Below are 25,684 nucleotides of genomic sequence, written 5' to 3'. Positions count from 1 at the left end.
CCTCATGTCAGGGGTACCCCCAGTCCTTGCCCCCTCCCCACCCCACACCCCACTAATTACCGCTCTTAAGGAAGCGCCTGCTAGTTCAGGCCACTTAAGGTAGCCCCAGCCCCTCTCAGTAAGGGGAATTGGGCCATAATTTGTTTTCGGTGTCAAGATGGCGTCAAAGATAAGACAAAAATCTCCAGGTTTGGGGGCTAAAGAGACAGGAGAAATCCTGACCCGGGGCCGACCTCGGAGAAATGGCCACAAACCCCAGTGAGTCACATGGCAGGTGAAAGATTTACTGCCAGGGGAGCTTTTTGATCCTCTCCCAACACTCGGAGCCTCTTAGCCCAGTTGCCGGCTCCCAAGTCAGACTGTCTCCTGGGAGCACTGCTCAGGTGGGAAGATTTTCTATCCAGCTGAGGCCCCCCCCCAAATGCAAAGTTCATGACATGCAACAGCTCTTCCTCAAATCTCTGTGCTCCTGGAACCATGTGATTCTGAGATTCATCTGAAGAGAAGATGCATTTCTAATCCATAGCTGTAGAAATTATATCCAAGCATGGGAAGACTCTGGAGCCACAAGGCAGATGAAGACTCTAACTTTATTACTTTCTTGTTTTTATTTTATTTTCTAAACCAAATCCAAACTCACTGGGTTTTCACCCCTATGGCAGTACCTGCTTGGGACTGAGCACTGAGCTCTGCCCAGGGTATATTTTTCCATGCAGCTGTCCTGTGCTGCAGTCCTGTCTCCAGTCCTGTGCTGGGAAAAGACCAAGAACCCTGCACCTTGAGACAATTTCCCCAAGACCGTTCCTCAAACAATGGACAAACTAATCATCCATCCCATGTCTCTACCTCTCCAAAGCCAACCTGCATTGCTCCTTTATTCCAAGAAGGCCCTTCCCCCAGTGCAGAGGGTTGTGAGAAGTGTGTATTTTCTCCTTTCACAAGACTCACATGCTTGGGGTGGGGTTAGCCATGGTCACCATGGTTTTCTGCAGAATGACCTGTCCTCATCCTGCTCTGTGGACAATTGCCTTAGCAAGGACCTTCTCTGGCAGTGCTGACACTTTGTTGATTTTTCACTAATCTTCTCTCATGACATCTCAGCACAGCCCTCAGGTGAAGCTGGGTGGTGTGGGGTGGCACAGAGGCCCACTTGTGTCTCACACAGCAGCTGGATTTGAGATCCAGGATGGAAGCTGGCTGGGAGCTGGTGGAGCACCAGTGCCATACAGCTCAGGGCAGGACTCGGTGCCATTCCCACAGCTCTGTGATGCTGGACGAGCTCTGCCTCTCCTGGTTACTCCAAAGCTGAAGTGCAATAACAAACCTGCAGATCAGAGGGGCCAAGGAGCCAGATGGAGCTGCTGGAGCATGAGTGGGAAGCACAGGCTGGGAGGAGGGTGTTCACTGGTGAGAGGGGAGTGAGGGACAGTTACCCAGGAGGCTTGAGCTGAGAGACTGCAGAGCAAGAAACCACGCTTGGAGCCTTGCTGAGTCCTTGTGACAGATCCCTGAGGTGGGGAAGGCCCTTACTTGCAGTTTCCTCTTCCCCTGCTTCTTCTTTTGCATGAGGAATTCAGGTCCTGACCACCCTGAAAGACTTTACAGTAACCAGAGTAGGGGAATTTATGGCGTCACTCGTGGCTGAAAGCTGAGGGATTGAGAGGAAAAGGGTTTTTTTTCCTTAGACTGGAACTACCTTGACAAAATTCTCATGGCCTGTGACTGACCCGCAGGAGCAGCTGAGGGGGAAGCGAGGACCAGAGCAGGCTGGTTTAATTGCCTTGGCCAGGAGCTCCTTCCCAAGCTGAGATGTGGGAAGGAGTTATGAGTCTGAGTTAGTGCACAAAGCTTGTGTCAACTCTGAAATTCCCTCCTCTGCTCACCTCCACTGTTTGGCTTCTGCTGCTTTGGTCTGCTGGCTGATGGAGAGGAGGAGGGCAGGCTGTGCACTGGGACTCATCAGCTTGGCTCCAACTCGAGCCTGGGCTGCTGTGTTCAACAACTCACCTGACAAAATGCCCAGGAACCAAGGCAGCTGCTCAGAGCTGAACCCACACGATTCCATACCCAGTGCCCTTAAGGATCTTTTAGATTTCTCAGATTGTGGCATAAAAAGGTGGGAAGGCCCTTGTGGGGATACCTTTGTTGCCTTGGGGAGAGATGAAGGACTTGGAGAGATGAGCAGCTGAGAGGAGTGGGGAAAATAGGATCAGGAAAAGGAGAGAAGGGAGGAAGACAAGGATTAGCCTGAAGAGGGACAGCATCTCCCCGGCACTGTAGTTTGTCAGTACCCAGTGCTACCACTGTGCCAGTGAAGGCCTTCAACCTGCTCTTCACCCCCAGGAAAAGGGAGCCAGAGAGGGCTGAGGTGAGTCAAGGCCAGCAGTAGCGAACCAAGAGCTCTGCATTTACAAGGGAGTCAAGGTTTATGGCCAGTAAAGTGGAAATTGCAGGAAAAAATTAAACAACTTGTTTCTGTTGGAAAGGTGGACTGGACAAGGAAGAGCTCAACAGTCCCATTTTGGACCAGTGGGATGCTAATGGGATGCCCATCACTGTGCTCTCTGGTCCCTGGTAGTCCATACCTGCGGTAGGAGAAGCAGCAGAGCCATCTCAGCTGCCTGACACTTCCCTCTTCCCCACAGCACCATAGTGTTCCCTGCTGAGGGTGCTGTGGTGATCATGTAGTGCTTCCTGCAATATGTAAAGGCAACAGATCTTGCAGAATATTCCCCAAAAAATTAAGTAAAAGCACACTGGGGGTGTTTGAAGTACTTACAGAAGAAAACAGCACTGCCCGCAAGGGTAAGAGGTGGGAAATTGACTCCAGCTCCTGGCAGAGACTGAGTGTTCGTGGAACTGTGCAGTTACCCCTTATTGGATAGAGGGGAAATAAAAAAATTACAAAAAAGAAAAAGAAAAAACAAAACAACACCCTGAGGCTGTCCCCCACACACTCCTCCTGCTCAGCCACATCTCTAAGACACAAAACCATTAAATCCACATTCACATTTTTCCCCAGTCCTCTGTGCTGCCCTCTCTGCTGGGGAGAGCACAAGTGATGCCTGGTTTCCATCAAGGCTGCGAGGAGTCCGCAGGGCAGCTCACGCAGAGGATCGGACGTGTTCAATTTCAACGTCCAACCAGGGGAAAAAAAAAAAAACCCAAACCCAAACAAACCATTTTTATGATCTCCACATCCCAGCACAGCATAATCTCGCTTCCGGTCTCTGACGAGCACAGCCAGCTCCTGCCGAGGAGGTATTTTTGGGATGGGGACACGGCCCTGGTGCCCCCGGCAGCTGCCCCGGGCTCGGAGGTGCAGCTGCCGAGCACCCACCTCCCGTGTTCCTGAGCTAACACTGCCCTCACACGGCAGCCGGCAGCGCAGAGAGGGATGTGCAGTTTTCAGCTCACCATACCAATCTGCTGGTTCCTCAGTTTCTCAGTGTGGTTATGTTAAAAAAACTGAGCAGATTCTGCCTTGGTTTTGAGCTTCTTCTGTGGGTCTCTTGGCAGGGAGCAAAGGTGAGATTAAGTCACATTATTCGTTGGCCTATGCAAACACCAGATTAACTGGCAGCATTTATTTCTATCACAAGTTACCCTGGGATGCAGGATGGAGTGAGGGGGCAAGTGTCCCCTACAAGGGCCACAGCAGTATAAATAGGCATATTCCCATTGAACAACAATAAGGAGACAGGTCTTCTGATTGTAGGACACCACCAAGGTATAAGGAAGGATACAGGAGATGTTGTGGGATTGTTTCAGGGAGAATTATCTGTGCAAATCTCTACTGCACATCAACAAGGCAATTTCACAGAATCACAGAATATGTGGAGTTGGAAGGGATCCACAAGGATCACTGAGTCCAATTTAATTTGACAGTGATAAATTCTGGCCTTGTATTTTAGGTATAAAGCTTTCAACATTCAATCATCCTCCTCTGTAAGAGCCCAAGTGTCTGAAAAGCTATCCTACTTCTTTCCTGGCTAAAAATCACGGGTAAAGCATGACTCAAGCCAGTGCCAGCACAGCTTTTGGAAACACCATGACAGGGTTCAGAATGAGTACTCAAGTTTCTGGCATCACTCACTTCTTCACTGCAGCAAAAAAGTGAGGCACCTTTATCTGTAAGGCTGATGGTCATGAGGAACCACAATTTGGGAAAAGAAATAAAACAAAGCACTTAATGGGAAAGGATCTTGAGCACTGGGATGCTACATGTCAGCACTGCTCTGGTGTAGCACCCACCTTATCAGCTGGACATGCAGCTTTGACTCTGGACAACATGAGCCATAAGTCATGTGTAAAACGAAGCCAAGGCTGTGCTTGAGAAGCAAGCAGAAGCACAGGGCTGAACTAGACATAAAGAAGACTCATTAGGAAACATGAATCAAATGAGAAGCCACACTTGATTGACTGGAATGATACTGGAGGGGAGGATCCCCATCATAGAAAGGCCCAACACTCCAAAATGCAAGGTCACGTGGTTCTTCAACAACCTCCATCCTTCTTGCGAGTTGTGTTTTTGTTGCATTCAAAAGACTCCATGAATTGCACCTGTACAACCCACATGGGTTTGTCACAAAATATCTCATCAGCTGAATTTTCTGCTCCAGGCTTGGCATTCCCAGTCAGCAGTGCCATTCTCTGCTCTTTGTTGGCAGTTTTCAGCCCTGGGGAGGTGGGTGGGAAAAGACGGTGAATCTCAGAAGTCTGACAAAAAAAACCAACATCCATACAAAGCAGAACTACACTGGCTCTGGAGCCATCAGTGCCAAGGGCAGGACAGCAAACAGAAGGGAATGTAGGCCTTGTTGCTAGATAGATCATTTATTAAAGTGAAATTCAGCATCTTATCTTTGTCAGACAGTACAGAGTTAAAGTCTCATACACAGTGGAAGCAGGACATTTCCTACACCTCAGAGAAATGAGTTCTACAGCTTTTGCTATAAGTTACTAAGTTGCTTTAACAATACACAGCTATATTACACAGTTAAAAATACAGGGTGTCCAAAACATTTGGCATAAGATCAGCACAACACATGGAGGCCAGAAACAGAAGAGGGAACACAGTTTTTCTCTCCCAGTAAGCCTGCCAAAAGACTCCAAACCATTCTGCAAGTTACCTGCTACCCATCTCCCCTGCACCAACCAGCTGAGGAGCAGAGCTGTGGGTAGGACAGGAGTAAACTCAGCCCTGTTAGGGCTCAGAGGCTCCTGGAGCCTGCTGATGTACAGGATGGCCTGCAGAGCTGCTTGCAAGGGAAGTTCAGGTTTAAGGTAGGAGCCTCCCCCTCTCCCCATACTTTCTTCAAGCATTTAATTCATCCCAATCAGATGTGTTCACAGGCAAGTCAAGGGATAGCTGTGAAAAGTGCAAGGAATATCTTACATAGTAATTCATTTGCACTTCTAAAGTGGGAAGTGAAAACTCCCTAACTCGATAAGCTAGAGATGGCTAAAGAACATCAGTGACACAAGGAGTGAGGCATCAATAACATTCCTTCACCTTTGGGACTCTTCAGTCAATAATCTGGGCAGTACAGGGACTCCTTCAGGACGGGAGGCCACCTTGTACTACCCGTTCTTCTAAACTGTAGAGGCAAAGTGACTCTAGTGCTCTAGGGAAGTACCGCCATCTGCCAACTTAAATAAACAGTCCCTCAGCAGACCCTCCCCTCCTACTGCAGTTATTGCTGAAGATCTCCCATTGGTATTTACATTTGGCTCAACCAAAAGATGTAAAGTGCACAGCTCCCCCTCCTCCCCCTCCCATAAAACATCCATCACAAGAGCTGATGCAGAACAAATCGTCCTCCACGCTGCTGCCTGTGGAAGCGTGTTTTGTTCAGTCTGTGGGCCATGTCCTGTTTCATACTCTCTGTGCCATCATGACCCACACGCAAACTCCCATTAACTGTGGATTATTTCAGCTCTTGTATTCAAAGCCTCTCCGAACCCAGCCTGCACTTTAGACTCACTTGAAATGCCAGACTTGATGTGTTTTGGTCAAGTCTTGCACACTGGGATATCTAGTGATTTACAACCACATTTCTAGGAAAAACTGGGACCCAAAATGCTGGGGACAAGTGGTACAAACCTGCCCGCTCTGCTCTTTTCAGGCTGAGCATCTAAAGTGCCTGGCAAAAGAAACATTACCTTTTAATGCAATTGTGTACTTCAGGTTGATAGACAATAACCTTTGAGATTCAGAAATTTTGAAAACTGCATTCTAACACAGCCTCCTTGGATATATTTGCACTTTTCAGCCATCAAGTTGCCAACAACTTGAGTCTTTGCATGCTTCCAACTCCCTTGAGCTGAGCTCAAGCCTGTAACTACCAGCAATGATTTCTTCTTCTTCCCTTGAAGTGAGCAGAGGGTCAGCATACAGGATGAAATTAACCCCAGAAGAGATGTTTCTGCATTATTTGGATTGCATACTAATGGCTTCGCATCTAGTCAGAACTCTAATTAGGTTAATGCAGCTCTTCAATGAGAATTGAGCTAGGCTATGGAATGGCATTAGGCTATATAATGGCTGGAGACCTTCAGACATGATTCCTCTGCCCCAGGGTGAATGTCACCTATGCAGGCTTGTAAGAAATAAGCTTCCACTATTATAAATAGAAGATGACATCTGGTCATCCTCCATGCCCCCAAGGCTTGTGCTCCATGGTTCAAAGCTAGACAGAATTTAAGGCCCATCTGTGAAAAGCAAAATGCAAAAGGAAAAAAAAATCATCTTATCATACCAGCCAAAGCGATTTGGGTCTTACACCTTTCCAACAAGTCCCATCTAAAAGTGCTGAGAAAATGTCCCACCTCATGGCTTCACAAGTGTGAGGTTCAAACACATTTACTTCGAAGTTTCAAATAAAAAAAGTTGGAAAGTCTTTTCTTCTCAATTGGCATGCAGCATAAGGAATCGAACACACAGCACGGTATTGTACACAACGACAATTGCATTGTTGCGTTTTCTGGTTATTAGACACTAAATGCTTTTCAAGAATCACAGGCACCCTGAACATGGATATTGCTACTGAATTGACGTGTGGTTTTAGTTCATAGCATGGGAGCCATCAGGTGGCTGCCCCTTCCAACAAGACATCGGCTTTCTGTTGCTCAAGGCGTTTTGCTCTAGCTAAGTTGAGAACAAGGTAATAAGGCATTTGCAAGGGGTTTATAAGGCCATGGGGTCCGACAGCCAAAGATTCTTCTGTTTCTTTGGTGTCTTGCCTCCAAGCTTTCCACCTTATAAACAACTGCTAATGGCTGGTAAACATCTCTTCATCATCACACTTCGCCAAGAATATTTTTCAAAAAAGTATAATTGCTTTAGAAGTGAAACCAACAAGGATCACATTTCACATCAATTGACTATTTTCAGGAAAAAAAGAAAAAAAAAGTTTCCTGGATACCACCTCTGCACAAAAGCATTCCAGTGAATACACCTGAACAGATGGAACCTGCCACCATATTTCCTTGAAAAGAATCGTTTTGCTGATGGCTACTAAAGCACCCCAACAGATTTATTTACTCTTAGAAATAAAACAAAATAAAATACAACAACAAAAAAAGTAAATCCCAAACAAACTACATTTTTACAGTTTTGGTCTAGAATCACAGAATCAATTAGGTTGGAAAAGACCTCTGAGATCATCGAGTCCAACCTATGACCGAACACCACCTCGTCAACTGGAACATGGCACTAAGTGCCAAGTCCAGTCTTTCCTTAACCACCACCAGGGATGGCGACTGCACCACCTCCTTGGGTAGCCCATTCCAACGTCTGATCACCCCTTCTGTGAAGAATTTCTTCCCAATGTCCAACCTAAACTTCCCCTGATGCAGCTTAAGATCACATCCCCTTGTCCTGTTGCTGGTTGCCTGGGAGAAGAGGCTGACCCCCACCTGGCTACACCCTCCTGTCAGGGAGTTGCAGGGAGCGATGAGGTCACCCCTGAGCCTCCCCTTCTCCAGGCTAAACAATACCAGCTCGCCTGGCTGCTCCTCACAGGACTTGTGCTCCAGATCCTTCACCAGCTTCACTGCCCTTCTCTGGAGTCACTCCAGCACCTCAATGTCCTTCCTGAATTGAGGGGCCCAGAACTGGACACAGGACTCGAGGTGCCTCACCAGTGCCAAGTACAGGGGAAGAATCACTGTGAGGCATAACCCTCTCAGCTCAGAAACTCATTTTCCCTTGGTAATATCCTCTGATGACATGAGCACTTTGCAGACTAACGTGCAGTCAGAGAATGTACCCTTTCAGTGATCTGTCCTGAATGAGAGAAGCCGGATTGTGTTGACTGATGTGGGAATTACTCCACCCTTTCAATAAGGAAAGGATCATCATAATTAGGAAATTTTTAAACATTCATGAAACACCAACACAAGACATTCTCTCCTCATTCCTTGAACCTCTCTTGTCTGATGTTCCGTATTGAATCGAACAAGGAAATGCTGAAACAATCACACTCCCCACACGTCACAAATGGGACGTGTACCATAACAGAGTATTTCTGCATATGACACAGGATTCAGACACACTGAAATTTGTTGAACATGTTTCTGGAGTATTAGCAAACAATTCAGAGTGATGTGAACAACTTGCTTTAAATTGTGACTTGAGTTTTAAAGAGACTCTGGGAGAGCTTCAACAAGAGCTTCACTAAGTGAACCCTTCATGCCTTATGAAACACAATCCAGTACTAAGCTGGGACCATGACCTGTGTGTTTAGCTCTTCAACAAAGCTCCATCCAGTTCTGAAATATTAAAACCTGCCATTTACAAAATGCTAGCCGAAGTTTTCTACTGCTCAGTTCGTTGCTTAAGGCTTGTTGAGAACATCCTCTCTATGTGGAGTCTTGGCATCTTGTACCAGAATGGAGACATTGGTTAGGACAGCAAAGAAACATACTGGTGCTTTAAATCATGAGGTCCCCTGAAGAGAATTTGAGGTCACTGGAGAACAGTCAGTCACGATCAATACTTTTATAAGCTCCTTTTGCCAAAATAACCACTGTGTTATTTGTAAGGACACCTTGGTTTTAAATAACAAATTCAGGGTGATCTCCTCCTACAGTGCCCGGTTAGGAAGCACCAGGGTGCCACCCTCACTCACACAGCTCTCATGACAGCACATGTAATGCTCATGAAAGGCAAATGCTTCGATACTTCTTGCCTGTTGCAAAGACAGATGAAGTGCATCACGAAATGCTCCAGTCAGATCACTGCCCTGGTTATGGTGCCTCACCCATAACTCTGCTTTATACCAAACAGAGACTGCAGAGCCCCTGAATCCACACAGCAGTTTTGTGACACCTGCTACAGCTTCAGTAGAGAACTCACAAAACTTGTGACTGATACTGATCTGACACAGAAATTAAGAGACTGACGTCTCAAGCCATTGTTTCACCTACCATCACTGAAATATGTATAAGTGAATTAAACAAACATTTCTACCAACATGATCAGACCCAGCAAATAAGCTGTGTTTGCCTTAATACCACATTCTGAGGAAATGCAGAAGTTTTAAAATTCTTACAGACAATTTAATTAGTGAGCTGTTAAATAAAAGAAATGAGAAAGACTGCAGAGAGTTGGTTGGCATCCATGTCAGATGGGGTCAGGAGGAAAAATGGTAAAAAACATGTATCAATTTCAGACTAGTCAAGTAGCATTCACTGGAGTAGATCTGGTGAGCTGGAGCATTTGTAGAAGTTTGGGACTTGAAGCACTGACTCAAGGCAAGACAGAGCATATGTAGGTGAGGAGCAAGCTTCAGACAAACTTCTGACCCATGCACCTCAAGAATGAATTTTATCTCTGCTGCTCTTCCAGTCCTGTACCAAGACAAACTGCATGGTGGTTTGTGATGCAGTCTGAATTCAGTGAAAAAAATTCCATCTGGGATCTGAATTGCACTGAGATGCAGATTTCCAGAGATGGTTTAAAACACCAAGTTGACAAATTCCACAGTCCTACAGGTTTACTTGGTTTCCCCATTATCCTCATTTCTTTATTCCAATGTGACTTTGAAATGAGGGGAAGAAGTCTTCGGAAACATGTTGGGCACATGTTTTCAAATACTCCTGATAAGAATGTCAATATTTTTTTCTGTCATCCAGACAATGCATTTAAAAAAAAAATTTACAATATACTTTAACAGTTCTTATATACCTAAAATACACAATACCATATGTTCCTTTAAGGTCTCTCTTATTCCAAGTCTTGTTAACCTTCAATCTAGTTGCTTGCCTCCTTCTGATTTCTGGTCCAGCCTGCTCTTGTTGTTCTTCACCATGTAGATGAAATATGCGAGTGTCTCCTTCTCATTCACTGGAATATTCCTGAAGTGACGACTGACAGTCTGGAAGGACAACATGTAAAGAGACAGAAATGCTGAAATTAAACAGTAGAAATAACTAGAATGGGGTTTGTCTTCACTTTCCAAAACCAATTTTACGGCCACTGAGCACAATATACTTTTAGTCAAACATGCACCGATTCCAACTGTCAGTCCTCATTTACCTCCCTCTCTCTTTACAGCTGGAATGTGTGTATGAACATAGCGTAGTCTTGCTGTGTCAGCAGGATTTGCAGCCAACCTAAAAGCGGAATTTGGAAGCCAGAATGTCCTCCTGCCAAAGCAGCACAGCTCCTCCTGAGCGACAGTTCATGCCGAGATTATTTGGCGAGCAAGTTTTCTCTGCACTTCCGTGTTTTAAAGGAGGGCGTAGGAAACACTGCAACACTTTGCTATGTGAACCAGATGTAGCAAAGTTTTATCCAGAGAGCTCTCCTTTGGACTCTAAGTTTTCACTGAAAGGAACACCAGAGAATTTACACTGGCAGGGTTAGGATTTGGTGAGGGCTACCCCTCTCTGACACTGTCATAGGCCCTGAACCATTATCTGCTTTTTCCACAGAAAATGAACATAGAAAACATATTGAAGCTGGATGAAATCTGCTTCTCACATGGAAGAAGCTGTTTTTTGGTACCAAACACAGCTCCAGAACTGGATTTTGATGCAGGCTGAGCAATAAGTCACTCCAAAAAGATCTATGGAAGTCTGAGTTTTCCTTACAGTGGGATAGCAGCAGGAGTCTAAGAGCCTCAGGCAGCAGTGATTCAAACATGGGAGCTGGACGAGGATCCAGCGTAGGGTCAAAGCTGCTCAGACTCCACAGGAAATCTGGGAAGTGTGTGATAACTTTAGGTTAGGCTCCCTTTATTTTCCGCTTGCATAGTAGTTGATCTTTGCTTTCCTCTTGGGAACATTCATGGTAAATTCCCTAAGCAGGTAGTCCTTCATGGCAGGAGGCAGCTGACAGACTATGAACTGCTTAGCTGAACATGACAAATCAGAACTACTAACGAGGAATACCCTCACCATGCTTTCTTCAACTTACTCCTACAGCCACTACACTACGATTTCTCTATATTCTGTATATTCACTCCCTAGGTGACTTTGAAAGAGGGAAAGACAGTGTCTTGCTGACTTTTTTGGTCTGCTGGTTTTTGTTCTTTAAAGCAAGAGTAAAAGCAAAGTGGACAGTTTTAGGCAGACAGCTGTGAAAATCACAACTTACAAAATCAACCTCGCTACCATTCAGTAACTGCTACAGTTTTTTCAAGTTTAGAGAAGACTTTTCTAACAGCACGTCATCAGATCAAGTCAGGAAAGAGCAGAGCAGATGCACACCAAGCACAGCTCACCCAAATAACAGAGAGATACAGAGAGTTCTTTCTGTACAAGTACCCATATGGTGAGAAAGCAGCAGCAGAGGCCCTTAAGGAAAAAGTCTTTTATTGACTTAATACAGAATAATCAGGACAAGGGAGGGAAATAAGGAACCTGAAGTCACGGTCAATGATTCTGCCTTTAATAATAAGCAATTCCAACCAGTTCAAGTGCCTGTGAGGAAAGAAAAACTAACAGGGGCACTTAGGGAGACCAGTAGTGTATAAGTCTGAGTTTCAGTCAAACAGCCATCTCCAGATCACACCCAGGTCACAGAAAACGGGTTCTGTTCCTGCTCCCTAAAGGTCACTGATTATGACTATAAACAAGGCAGGAAAGGAAGCAGAGACAAGCCAAGTTACTAAAACATGCTGTCAAGAGCCAGCTTCCATGCCTTCCATGCCTGTCCCAGGTGAAAGCAGCTTTCTGTTGGCATCATCCCCTGAAACCCTTCGCAGAGCACTCGGTACATACCAGTGAGTCGCACAGGTATGAGCGTCCACAAAACATGCACTTGAAAAGAGGAGATAAGAAGTTTTTTAATAACAGAGATAACGCTACCTCTGTCATCACTTACTTCTGCAAGCTGAGCCTTGTTGAGTCCAGGCCTAGTCTGCAACTTATAATGCCTCTTGTAACGTCTCAGGGTGTTCACTTGGAGCTGGAACAAGTCAACCTGCAAGTGATGCAGAGAAAAGGGGATGAGCACTACCTTTAGTTTCTATGAGTAGTTATTTTATCTAAAAATAACTACTTCCTCAACAGGACTGCTCTTTGCCTGCATTCAGAACCACACTGGTTTGCTTTACTGATAAACCTCAGTATATTTTGTATTTGTTAATGCTAAAGGACCAAAATAGCCTCAGGGAAATAGAAAATTTTGTTCTGGTTCACATGCTGTCAACAGAATTGCTGGCCAATTTCTGCTCTCAATTACACCTCTGCAACCTCCAAGCAAAGGGGAACCTTTTGTTCCCACAAGGTTTAAAAAGCTCACACATGAAATATCAATTTAGCAGGCATTGAACAAATGGCTTGTGACATAAAACAGAGCACAGAGATGAAATGAAATTCAAATACTTAAATGGGAAGTGCACAGTTTAAAACCAAAGGGGGTGGTAGGGAGGTTACAGGAAGAAAGATGAAGATCATGTGGAAAATGCCAAGTTTCAAAGACAAAAGGAATCTGTGCTGAAAAACAAGAGGAAAAATACATTAAAACTGACATGGTGCAGAGTTCCCTGTTTGAACTCTGCTGGGTGATGTGCATCCCTCAGGTTTAAGCCACCAAATACCCTCTGTGCTCTACAGCACCATTTTTAGATGCCCGCTGGGTCCTCATCAATCACCCTGGCAACTACAGCAAAGCCTGAATAGGAAAGTTTTGATGGAGAACCTTGAATGGAAACATCAACAGTGACAACAAAAGGTCAGGTATCCTTAAAAAAACCACCATACCAAAAACTTGCTACTCGATTTCAACACCTCCACAAAGGAAACGTGTGCGTACAGCTTTGCACCAAGGCACAGCTTTGCTGGCAAAATGACTCCTGGTGGCTTTCTCCCTCCCCCCCTCCCCAGAAATAAAAGGCTCTTTGCCAACAGGGTTGGCATTTCCAGCAGAGGGCTCTGCTGACGTGGCCACAGCTCTGCTTCTCCCGATTATCACCTCTGCGCAACTTTTTGTGGTTTCTACAGTACCCGGAACATCACTGAGGCAAATACAGCACATAGTGGCACAGAGAAGGGATTATTCTAGAGTTCTGTATCACAGAAAACCTCCTCCAGGCCTATTTCCTGAAAATAAAAAGGTGTTACAAACTATTTAGAGGTAGTTTTAAATAGTCCCAAAAAATACCATATATGCAAAAGTCTGGAGAAGGTCAATATCCCTGGATATCAAATACCCAATCAAAGAGAGTGACCTATTGAATTCTCTAGTGTATTTGGAGAATGATGCATAATAAGGAACAAAGAATAATATTGGAGACTCAGACACCACCAAAAATAAGTTATTTTTACCTTTAAAAAAGAATTAGGACCAAATACAGCTTTAACTGTACATACATGAAGCTGTACAGTTACCTTATCACACGTCCTTTTATAGAAAACTTTACATGGGCAAAGAACTCATACAGGAAGGAAGAAGAAAATTAGGACATTACACATGAGAAAAGAGTCCTCCTGGAAAGTGAGAGTAACTCTACAGCAGCTTCAGTGGAGTTGCAATTTAAAATGTAAATATTTTCCGATACATGAAACCATCCAAGTGAAACTTCAGCATGCTCAGAATTGGTAAAGCAGCCCACAAACCTCTGGAACATCCGTGTCATGCTCAGGAGAGTCACCTCCGTCATCGCTCGTCTTCCTCTTCCTTTTGTTTCGCACACTTTGAATGAAGTTCTTGTGAAAATCACAAATATACAGATGTCTCACCTAAGAACAGAAAGAGCAATCAAAACAGGTTCTGTGAAACAGCATCCAACAGCAGCCATTTAGACACCAGTATCAGAGTCCATCCCCAGGACTGGTGTGACTGACTGCCTTAAGGAATTTCTAATCTTAAACCCCAGGCCTGATATCAGGCTCTTGAGTTACAAATAATTTACATTACAAAGACTAAAGGCAAAGAAAATTAAGGACTCGAGCTCCACCTGAACCTGAACCTCTGCAGATAATACATTTTTTTTTTATGGTTGCAATCGTATGTCAGAAAAAAACAGGTCCTTGTCTGGAGGAAGTGCATTTGCTTCAGGACTTACCATCAGCTAACTACTAAGAAAAATATTAATCTGTTCCACTCTTGTGAACTTTTTGGCTTGAATAGTACAGAAGATTATTAATGCAAGTGTTTCAACACCTTGACCAAATAAAAGTTGGTTAATTACCTCAAATAGAATAAAAAACCCAAAAGCAGAGCTATCTCTTTCCTACTGCTTGTTCAGCCATGGAACATCCCTTTTAACAAATATTATCTCACTAGAGTTAGCAAAACAAAGGACCTCAAGTGATCAAAATCATCTGGTATCTGTAAGGTTAAAATATCTTCAGATGACACAGGCAACCTACATTTGAAATCTCTCCATGCAGCCTCGCTTCACACTTTCCCTTTGTTCTGAGTTCATTAGTCTGATCTCCCCTTTTTGTTTTCTAAAGCCTTACATCTGTCAACAAAGACTCATTTCTGAAATGCAAGAAATTACTATGCCACTAGGCCAATCTGCTGAGGACTACAGCGAGGAGAAATACTCCATTTTTTAAAAATATGTTTCAAATTGAGTCACTCTCTTTCCGTGACACGATGCGATTCAGCTGTGCAGAAGGGACCCAATCAACCGGGGGAGCTGCCAAACAGACTGACTCAAAACTTCAGCTTTTTTTTTTTTTTCCCTTTGTTTTCAGCGGTTTTAATCTTTAAAGATCTGGTAAGAAAAGCGTGGAGAGCCGGATTCCGTTAAGCGAGTCACTTCTGAGAAATTCCTTCGGGCTGCTCTGCTCTACCTATTTCTCTGCTGGGTGAACGACCCGCTTCTCTCTAGAGCTGACAGCCGTCACTTGATGTCACTAAGCACCAAACTGGGCTGTTTGGTGTGCGAACAAGCCCTGCTGAGGCGGCATCACATCTCGCCGCCAGCTCATCTTTTAACCTGCTTCGCTACAGCACCAATTCCTACCAATTAAAGCAGCAGCGTCAGCGACGCCTCGCTGAAGCACCGAGCGCTGTTTTCACCTGACAAGCGCCAGCGTTTCCAACCCGAAACCGCAATGGAAACAGCGTCCCTGCCTCCGGAGCACGGGCAGCTCGCTCAGCATCGCCCGCCTCCCAAACACGGTGTTTTGTGTTTCACGCATCACGAGACCCGCCGTGCCACGGGGAAAAGCCGCGTCTGTAGCGGGGGAAAAGCCGGTTCCGCATCCAGGCACGTCCTTCCCTTCCCTTTCCCGAGCGCTGGATGGGGAAAACGCGGTCCCGTTTGGCCGTGTTGGCCGTGTTGGCCGCTCACAGCCCCGCACCTCGCCCCATCTCCCCGAGGGGCAGCACCGAACCCCCCCGGGCAGCCGGAGCCCAACTCGCCGGGCGGATCCGCCGCTCCCCGGAGGCTCCGCAGTGCGGTGGCGGCTGGGGCCGGCCCGGCCGCCCCTCCGGGGGGCTCGGCGGCCCCGGCGAGAGGCCGCACTCACTCACACTTTTGTCGATGTCCAGCTTCAGCTTCTTCTGCGAGATGCTCTTCTGGATCCTCTTGCTGAAGGACGCGTTGCCGGCGGGGCGCACGCAGCGGTCCCCGTCGTCGATGAGGCAGCAGCTCTGGCCGTAAAAGGGGGCGGCGGGCGGCCCATCCCGGCTGTCCTCCTCGGTGCTGAACCCATTCATCGCCCACCTGCCCGCCCCTCACCCCGCGCGGGGAGCCGACAACCGGGGAGAGGGGGGTGACGAGCCGCGCCGTCACCGCCGCGCCCTCGGGGGGACCCCGCCGCCCCCGCGGGGGCCCCCCAGCCGCGGCAGGGGAGGGGACCCCCCTGGGCCGCCGGCGCTCAGCGCTGCCCGCGGGGCCGGGCCGGGCCCCCCAAGCGCCGCCGCCCGCGGGGAGCCGGGACCGCGCAGCGCCCGCACACACAAAACCGCCTCCCCGGCCGCGGAAGTCCCGCCCCCCGGCTCGCAGGCTCCGCTCCCATTGGGCGGGGCGCACAAAGGGGCGGGGCGCCCCGCGCCGCTCCGCGCGCCCATTGGGCGGAGGAGCTGCCCGTCAGCCGCCACCGCCCCGCCCCCGCGGCCGGAAGGTCGCCGTGAGGGGCGCGGAGGGAGCGGTGGGTCCGGGTCCGGCCCCCCCGGCCCTGGGGGGACCCGGTGGCTCCCGCCGGCTCTCGCCGGGCCGACTGGGCCCTGCGGGACGAGAAGGGAAGCGTCCCGGCCCCGCCAGCATTCGGGCGTCCCCTGCTCCGCAGAACCGCACAGGACCCCCGCGCCCAGCCACGGGACCGCGGGTTCCTCCAGCCGGCCGGGGCTGAGCCGGCACCGCTCCTGGAACAGCCGAACCTGTGACACACTTGAACCTGCGGCCCTGGGACACAGCTCAGGTCGGCACAGCCGCAAATGCCTGTTCTTGGATACAGCGTCATGTAGGCAAGAGTTCCTGGCTGAAATATAATTTTTTTATATTACAAGATTATATATTATAAGAAATGTATGTTTTCCCTTCTTCCCCCTCCTCCCCCCGATTACAAGGCAGGGATAGTGAGAGGATGGGACCTGGAAAAGAGCTTCCCAAAGCAATGTGACTTTAAGCTTCACATATCTTTCATCTGCAGGAAAAAAACCCCAAAAAATCCCACAAACCCAAAAAAGTAAAAAAGGGGGAAGAAAGGGGGAGGAGAAGTGGTGGTGGGGAGAGGAATGAAATTCCTACTGATCTATGAAGAAAAGATGTACCTTCTGGAAACACCACAACCTCTGTAATACCAGACAGCAAATCCCATTGTCAGAGGTGCGTGAGCAGCTCTAAAGGGAAAAGGATTTCATCCTCCTCAAGAAAAGACTTTCTACACAAGCAGAAAAAAGGTTCTATAGACTAAAATTACTTCAGAGTTTGAAATCCTGCACGTGGAACAATGTGTGTGAACACCTGGGTGAACTGTGCTGAATCACACACACGAAATACCTTTGCAAGAAAGACTCCTTAAAGCTCTTGGTCATCTGCTCAGGCAGTAACGCTGACAGGCACCTTGCAACCTGTTCTGCCTGCTCTGCACAAGACAATTGAGAAAAGCCAAAATCTGTATTTTCTAGGCATTCTTTACACTGCCAAACATGTCTCAGAATAAATGTGGAGGGGAGGGACTTAATACTCCTCAACAGTTCTGCCTCTTGTCTTTGCTTTTACTGCTGGTGCCCTCAGGCAACTGGTAATTTCTGTTTGTCCATGTGACTGGTAGGGAACCACAGTGCACCCTCCTGGGGACAGGCTCCCAGGAGCCGGCAGTTCTCATGGGAAGCTGATGAAAACAAATGAATTTACCCACAGACCAACAAGCAGTTAGTGAAGAGCAAAGAGATTTAAATAAGCAAAACGCCACTGCTTATAAAAGCCCCAGGCCAAACTGCTTGGGATCTGCCTGCCTGAATTAATACCCTCCTGGCAAAACCAGATAGATATTCCCTTGTTTTGGGGAAAGAGTAAACACAAAAGGCTGAGAGTGATCTTGGACCTCCTGATACCAAGCTTTCCTGGTTTATCTTAACATTACCAATAAAGATCAAATGGCAGGCTGAGGAAATCTTGCAGAAGGACTATCTTGACACTCAGCTGTAAACACAGACTGTAGGGACAGGTGATAATAGGAGCACATGAGATAAAAGGGAACATGACCATAACAGGTAGGACTTCCTCCTATCCCCATGGGGACAAGATTCTGCAGGTGGTCCCTGGACTATTCTGTGGCAATCAGGAATGGCTGGAGAAACAGGCACCATAAGTGCCAGAACAGGTTGGTACTGACCATCAGATTGTATTTCTTCTTGGGCTGCAACCTCTCATCCCTGCAAATAAAAAGACTTTAAGTCGTTTTGCAATGCCCAGTAGAAGGAAAAACCCTGGTTTTGTCTCTTTGCTAATTCAGTGTTAATTACCTCCCTTCTCAGGCTAACACAAATGACACCTTTTTACAGTCTTTCAAAATAAAAAAAAAGAAGTGCATGGAGGTGTTTTTCTAATTGCAGTTTATTTCAGCGTATTTATCCTCATGGGAACCTCCAGATTTCACAGTCTGCTAGTCCGGAACAAGCTTGCTGTGAAATAAACTGCCTCATAGAGACATTCTTTATTGGGTATCTATCACTAACCTGATCCAATAATTCTTTGTGGGAGCTGCAATGAAGTGAGAAACAATGTTTCATAAACCCATCAGCACCCAGGCAGCTTTAGTGCCTCTGAAGCGGTAATGGCCTGCCCATCCCAGTCACCCTCTAATCAAATTAGGGGAACCTGCACTAGCCTGTAAATCTCACCTGGAGCAGCACTACTCTCTAAAGATAAGTCCGTGCTGTAGCTGTCATGTGGAACTTACTGTTTTAATGGAGCCATTTGGGGAGCTTGGGACAGAAATGCTTCTCTCCAAACGGTCTGTGCTGCTGGAGATGTCCTGGGAAGCTGCCTTTTTAAAATTTTTTTGTACTCCCAGTCAGAAATCAGACCGTTTCCTTTCTCGGCACCTTGAGGGCCAATGGAAGCACTGCCCTGGCACCTTTCCCTGGACTCCCACTCTCCTCAGCACTTTTCTAGGGTGGCACATATTGAACCTGCTAAAATGCTTAAACTGTCACAGTTTTTGGCACATACTCACCCTGGGCAATGTTCCCATGGCCAAGAATCACAGCACAGCCTTCCCGGGGGAAACAGTTAACCTTGCAGTTATCTGCTGGCCCCCCCAGAAAGAGCCTTTCCTTTCTCTCACACAGGCTCATTTTCCCCACACGTAGATCTTCACACATTTCATTGCTTGTCTCCCATCCGTTTTTTCCACTGTTTTTCACCCAAAGGAGTTAAGTAAAAAGGAGTGCTGAGAAGGCTGCTGAAGAACTGAAGTGGTGACAGTAGAAAGCACTGAGGGTCCTAGTGGGAACATGAGCAATGCTGAGAAACTTCCCTTGTCTTGGGCCAAGCCCGCTCTCCCCACATGGAGATCAGAACACAAACAGGGCCCTGAGCTGTTAAAGCCCTGCAAACCAAGGTGTGGGATGGATCTCCCAGCAGTCACTCCCAAGGCAGACAGGCACAGAAAGGACAATGACAGCTGGGTTTTCTCCACTCCTCTGTGCTTCCCAGTGTGCTCTACCAAGTACTGTTCATGGCAATTATCCCTCAGGGGTACAGGTTCTACCTGGGCACAAATCATCCACCACAGCCATGGTCCATCCAGGACAGTACCCCTGGGCACCTACTTGCAGGAACACGTCTCCTCCACGTCTCCTCTAGCTTTGTCCACTCCAGCTTTGTCCACATCTTATATTTCTCCTCATGTCTCCTCCTCTCGTGGCTGCCACTTGCTCTTCCTTCAGCTCTGAGCTGAGGTGCTGCAGGATCCCCTGCTGGGCTGTAGTTCTGGGACATGATGGATTGTTCCCATCGGTTTCAGAGCTGCTGGGAAGCAGCTGTGAGAGGCAGACATAGAGCTGCCCCGGCTGCCTGAGCCTCCTTGTACACCCAACACAGCACTCGGGCATGAGCTCCTTGGCTGTTCGTGTGTACACACAGCAAATCCTGTGCTCTATTCCCAATGCAAAGGGCAGCCAGGAAGGACGTTTCCCAAGGGGGCTGGAGGACACCAGTGTGTGGCACAGCAGGAAGCCTGTGCTGGGGAAACACCCGACCAGGGATAACTGAGCTTATAAACAGAGAGAAGAGAAACACATCACTGGAGCAAAACAGGCAGGGACAGTCACGTCTGCGCACACAGATTTCAGAAAACACATTAAAAATTTATTTTAAATATATTATAAAAGGAAGTCCATTCAACTTTAAAAACACTAGGCATTCTATCAATGATTTCCAATTTATGAAAGCTACTACATTAAAGTGCTACAAGTCCTTTACCACCCCCAGATATTAGGCTGTTGGTCCTAATATGCACAAAATAAATACACACTGATTCAAGAGGCACCATCCAGTTTTACAGAGAAAATGCATGCAGTACAAGGAACAGACAAACTTAGACCTAATCACTGAGATCCTGGAGAATGCATTTTGAAACCAATTCCCTTCTCCACCCTAGAGGCTAAAGCTATTTGTTGTTGTTATCATAAGGGCTAAGGTTTCAGGCTAGTAGCTTGACCAGTTTTTATCTTGTTTTGTGGTTGAAGTTCACATTTCCTTGCTCACTAATTGGGATTAGGACTTTTTTCAACTGGAGTTGAACTAGTATAGTTAAGACCACATAGATCCAGTGGCTTTATATAAAACTCCCAAATGCCTCACATCTGCTGGAATCATTGAAGTCTTTTGAATATACAGAAGCAACAAGAAAGCTCAAAATGCAGAAAGTAAAGAAGTGTACTCAGCTAGCAGAGGCAGAGTCAAAAACAGTCATAGGCTTTTTATTAGGTTTTCCATAATCTATCACTGCCTAGTTCCATACAGACCTCCAAGCTAAAGTGTGGCACTACTAAGGAGCAATTGGAGCAGGACTTGAGTTAATTTCAGTTACACTTTAAATTTATGATGTCAATAAATCAATCTGAACGATTAATGAGGAATATGAAATGAATTGACAAGTCTGTGTTGAATGCTGATGGAAATTTTGGGTCTCATTTCCCATTCTCCACCCATCGCATCTCTCCTCTCCACACTTGAACCAGGTGAGGACTTGCAGCTTGATTTAAAATCTGGACTCAACACTCATTAGGTCAGAAAATAAAGCACTTAAAGGTAAATCCCACACAAGCTGGGAAATTGCAGCACACAGAATTTCCCTGCTTAAGATCAAGTAACAGGCCACAGTAGCCTGGGAGCAGGATCCAGTGCTCCTGACTCCCAAGCTAGTTCCCCTTTGCTGTGTATCCTGTGAAACCACACAGTTTATCCATGAACCACGGGAGTTGGGAGTGGATGTGGGATGCAAGGTACACGTGCAGTGCTTGTGCTGGCAGAGCCAGGCTGTTTCAGACATGGCTTTACCAGGGGTATTTTGACTGGAAGCATGACAGGTTGACTGCCTGAAAACCATTCAAGTGCCTGTCCATATCTTTGAAAGACAATTTAAAATATAATCTTCTCCCTTTTCAATCAGCAGTTCCACAATTGCCCAATATGGCTTTTAGGAGATCTCTCCCCAGGGTGATGTGAGCCAGCAGAGCTGCTGTGACAGCCCTGCAGCAGCCCCAGAGCACTGTGCTCTTGCAATGCTGGTGGTGCCTGTTTGACTCTCAGTATACTGATCTCAGTGCAGCAGGGAGGAGGAAAGTTTGCTGACTGGAACTCTCCAGTAAAGGAAAGCAAAGCCCTGTGCACAGGCTGCTGTAAAACCAACCAGGAAGAAAGTCAGGATGAGAAATTGCTTTCTTGCTACTTCTGTATTAGAGCTGTTAACACACCCTTTAAAAAGTTTCCCACTGATGGAAGGCATCGACTTTTTTCTGAAAGACACTTCTGGCTACAGATTTTATATGCTTCTGGGACTATTTGTGGTTTGCATACTTAGAAAATAAAATGCAGGATCCTGCATGCCAGTGAAATCATGAGCCTTCACCACGAGGTGAAACATCCAACAGTTAACCCAAGACATCCTCCAGCTTAGCTCCAGTTGCTACAGCGTGCCAAGAGGAAGCAGCCATCCTTTCTAAGTCTTCCTATTAGGAGTGACAACATCCCCTCGAGTCATTAATGATACTGATTTAACAGAGGAAACCCAGGAGCTTATGAATTACTGTCGTTCACACAAATTTTGCACTGAAAGTCAGACATTTAAAAAAACCACACACAAACACTGCACAAATCAAGCTTTCTCTTACATCCTTATCTCCCAACTCCTTCCCCTCTCCTCTCTTGTCCAGCAAGGCACTAGGAAATGGTTCAAGTTTAAGCATTTGCTGTACATTTACATTTAAAAAGGCACATCTTTATTTTAATGATGCTGTATTCCCCTTTCGGGGAGGCTCCCACATTCTTCTCTTGTGGTGTGGAAAAGGAAGTTAATTTCCCAGGTATGAGAAAAGACACCTTGCACACATGAGAGCCCCAAACCTATTTACTGTCTGTAAGCCTTAGAGATTAGCACCAGTAGAGATCAACAACAGCTTCAAGAGCAAATCAAAGTATTTTTATGCAACACAACACACACCCAGGGATCCCTCTGTTGTCTCGGATTCTGATACTTAAAAGCAGCAGAACTTATGCAGACATAAAAAGAGGGGTGTTTCGATACTTTTTTTGGGAAAAAATATGAAAACATTTATTTTGCATTAGATAATCACCGGTATTTAATCTCCAGTCTTGACTCACATGCGGATGTGAAGATTTGCTTATGTATTCATGCTTTAGCAATTTTGCTTACAAATAACCAAAATTAATTGGAATAATTAACCAGATTGCCCAGCAAAGGCTCAGTTAAAGATGCAGATGATGAAATACAGCTTCTATTTCTCAATCAGTGGATGGTTGGCTATATTAAGTCTTTGCATTAGTCAGCAAAGCCTCTAGGGTATTGAAAAGTATAATTGATGCAAATAAATTAATAGTTCAAAGCCCAGCGAGCTAGTCAGAAACGTACAGAATTTGTGAGGCACTTATCACACTCAGATACCAAACCTTCAGCAAACAGATAAACCACACTAAGAAGGAGCTGGTAAAACCACTCACACTAAAGCTCCAGTTTCTGTGTACTGGTGGTAGGCTGTCAAACTGGAATTGCCTCAACTACTACCTAATGTTTTGGTGCAAATTACTAAGAGCTGACCTTTATCTCCAAATTAAGATCTCCAAGTGGTAAAAGACCTGTTCATTACTGCAGTTCTCTCTGAAGCATCCTGTGAGCCAAGCAGGCTCACAAGGTGAGCCCAAGTACAAAGCAAGCCATGCATTTTAGAAACAGAAGCTATTCCTCTCATTAGAAAACTAAGACACACAAAGTTGCAACCTGCAAGCAGAACAACCTACAGTCCATTTATAGAATCTGCTGATTGTGTCCCAATTATAAAAAACTATCACTGTTCATGGACAAGCAGCTTCTTGTTCCACAGGTATTAAAACATTCATAAAGACATCTAGTCAGGCCATCTAGTGCTCCACAGTCAGCACTACTAGACTAATGAGAGCATTAATAACTTAAGGAAAGCAGCAGCCAGACACAAAGCGCTGGAAGGTGACTCTGTCTCCCACAGAAATGAAAAGGGATCCTAATGACAGACATATTGTAGTAACTGAGAACATAAGATGTCAACTCTGCTTGATGCTGGTCTCACTTCCATACAATACTGCTGCAGAACTGTCACAAGGAAAACCTAGAGCTTTTTTTCTTTTCTTCATTCTCAAAACATTAGACACCAACACATTTTGGCAGCCTGGTCCCAGCTGCAATGCAGCACCCAATGTTTCCCATGCTCCATGACTGCATGGACCAGGTAAGATGGCAAAAGAAGCTAGACATGGCCTCAGCTGTGAGGATAAGAGAGGGGGAGATGATTTTGATCCATTGTCAGCACATCACAATAGAGAGTTCAAGGGGCAGACAGTTGTGCCCTAGCTTGCATTCATCTTTTAGTATCAGTACATTCCAGCTTCTAGGATGAGACCATCCTGGTTCATGGTCTGGCAGATCCCACAGCCAAAACAGAAGGATTAACACCTTGTACTGCTCACTGACTGCAAAAGGGAGAGGGTACCAGTAAAATGGGTCCATCAATCCCACATCTCTCCATAAGCAAACAGATCTCCAGTCACAGTAAACTGTACAGCGCCGTGGATGTTGGGACATGAGGAGAGATTAACAGCACATTCCCACGAGCCTAGGACACTACTGACCACAGGACTCAACAAATTACAGACTGATGAACAAATGGATAAAGACCAATGGCTAATCTGAGCCCTGAATTGATTATCCTGGATTAATCTGCTCACATCAACTGTGAATGGAAGTTGCCTGCACGTAGTAGATTTAATTCTGAGAAACCCTGGAGGTGTCTGTGCTAAAAGGAGTATGAATAAGAAGCAAATTTGGAACCTGATATCCAAAGGCTCTTAGCAAAAGTCCTCACCTGTAAGAACTGTGCTTACTTAAAAAACCCTCCGCTAATCTTTCACCTTGAAGATTCAACAGTGAGTGACAAACTGACTGCAAAGTGAATGGACCAGAAACACAGATTTCTCATTGCTAATAACTACAGCCATATTCCCAACACTTGGCTGCACTTCCACTAGAGCTCATTCCTTCATCAGAGCTATGATTTGGAAAATAATAATGTCAACCTGTTTGAAATATATTTGGTCCAGGGCAAAAAAATATGCATTTCATTTTCCACTGATGGGCTTTTTCTTTTTTTTTCATAGGAGGCTCAAATCCTGTATCAGGATTTTACTTATATGGCGTTTGGAAGATAAAGCTGTGGGAACACTTCAGCGGGTGGCATAGCAGCTACAAAAAGTCCTGGAGGGTCCTGGATAACAAAATCATTTAACACAAGACCCAGGTGGGAAATAAAACAAAACAAAGGAAAAAAAAATCCATTTGAATCACATTCAGACTCCTCTAAAAACAGAGTTTCTGTTCAGTCTCAGCACAGAATTGGCTCTGGCAAAGCCTTTAAAATTCCACCATCCCCAGAAGAGAAGGATGCAGCATCTTCACAATAAAGACTGGCCTGCTCGTTAACCTTCTCCTGAGATTCTCCCTTTTACCTTCATTAAATGTTTAAAAAAAAGTATTCTTAAAAAAATTTTTTGTAACCCTCCCCAGTAAAAACTATAATTGTAAAATATATATATATATTTTCTCAGTCTTTTAAAGATCAAGATTTCTGTTAAATTTTTCCAGGATGGTTGAGTTTGTGTGTTCAAATATCCACTGCTGTGTTGGAGATGAAGGATTGCAGCTATTCATAAAGATTTTTCGATCACTCTCACTGCAGTCCATACAGCTGCTGCTGACTGGATGGTAGAGAGTCTTGTCCTGGAGAAGAGAAATTTGATGTGAGGTTGCCAAGCAGAAAAAAAAAAAAGCTGTTTTAAAACCAACAGAAAGAAGTTTTAAAAACCAAGGCAAGCTACTGTGTCATTTGGGTGTATCCAGAGTTGCTCCACACCTGCATGGTTGGCAAGTGTCTGAGTTCATTCCCAGCCCTTGCAACAGAATCCAGCCCAATCCTCACACCTGCACTGGGAAGCTCTAAAGCTGTCCCTGAAGCCACAGGCTCTCCAGGCTGACATCCTGCTGCATCACTCTG

At 45.9% G+C, this 25,684-nt stretch overlaps 2 protein-coding genes across 6 annotated transcripts in view; both read right to left on the bottom strand.

Moving 5' to 3' along the window:
* Positions 1–666: 666 nt before the first annotated feature.
* Positions 667–16,194, bottom strand: SAP30L (SAP30 like). Of its 5 annotated transcripts, XR_001877969.1 has the most exons (9): positions 15,944–16,194; positions 14,071–14,193; positions 12,335–12,433; positions 10,193–10,382; positions 4,564–4,679; positions 2,780–2,873; positions 2,586–2,694; positions 1,434–1,597; positions 667–1,324 (listed from the first exon to the last, which is right to left on the bottom strand). XR_001877969.1 is itself a non-coding variant. In XM_017834806.1 (4 exons), exons 1-4 carry the CDS (start codon positions 16,127–16,129, stop codon positions 10,254–10,256), a joined length of 537 nt encoding a protein of 178 aa, XP_017690295.1. In that variant the 5' UTR covers positions 16,130–16,194; the 3' UTR covers positions 10,172–10,253. The 5 variants fall into 5 exon arrangements, 1 of the variants encoding a protein (XP_017690295.1); XR_001877966.1 differs by lacking the exons at positions 667–1,324; positions 1,434–1,597; positions 2,586–2,694; positions 2,780–2,873 and adding an exon at positions 3,418–3,511; XR_001877967.1 differs by lacking the exons at positions 667–1,324; positions 1,434–1,597; positions 2,586–2,694; positions 2,780–2,873 and adding an exon at positions 3,418–3,511 and having other exon boundaries at positions 10,209–10,382.
* A 4,015-nt stretch (positions 16,195–20,209) lies between these two features.
* GALNT10 (polypeptide N-acetylgalactosaminyltransferase 10) overlaps positions 20,210–25,684 on the bottom strand; it is an 82,115-nt gene continuing 76,640 nt past the window's right edge. The window contains exon 12 of the mRNA XM_017834809.1: positions 20,210–25,410. Coding sequence (XP_017690298.1) covers positions 25,243–25,410 — 168 coding nt within the window. The 3' untranslated portion in view covers positions 20,210–25,242. The remainder of the gene's footprint in view (positions 25,411–25,684) is intronic.

Source organism: Lepidothrix coronata, unplaced genomic scaffold (assembly GCF_001604755.1).
Source record: "Lepidothrix coronata isolate B3197 unplaced genomic scaffold, Lepidothrix_coronata-1.0 Scaffold240, whole genome shotgun sequence".
In the NCBI taxonomy this organism is placed as follows: Eukaryota; Metazoa; Chordata; class Aves; order Passeriformes; family Pipridae; genus Lepidothrix; species Lepidothrix coronata.
This window is presented reverse-complemented; position numbering and strand designations above follow the sequence as displayed.

What these genes read in the sequence shown, in the direction of transcription:
- SAP30L (XM_017834806.1), bottom strand. Translation starts at nt 16,129, where the DNA reads ATGAATGGGTTCAGCACCGAGGAGGACAGCCGGGATGGGCCGCCCGCC. An exon ending in ATGACACGGATGTTCCAGAG is followed by an intron (nt 12,434 to 14,070) that starts GTTTGTGGGCTG and finishes CATCACTTGCAG; the next exon opens with GTTGACTTGTTCCAGCTCCA. An exon ending in ACAAGGCTCAGCTTGCAGAA is followed by an intron (nt 10,383 to 12,334) that starts GTAAGTGATGAC and finishes TTGTCCTTCCAG; the next exon opens with ACTGTCAGTCGTCACTTCAG.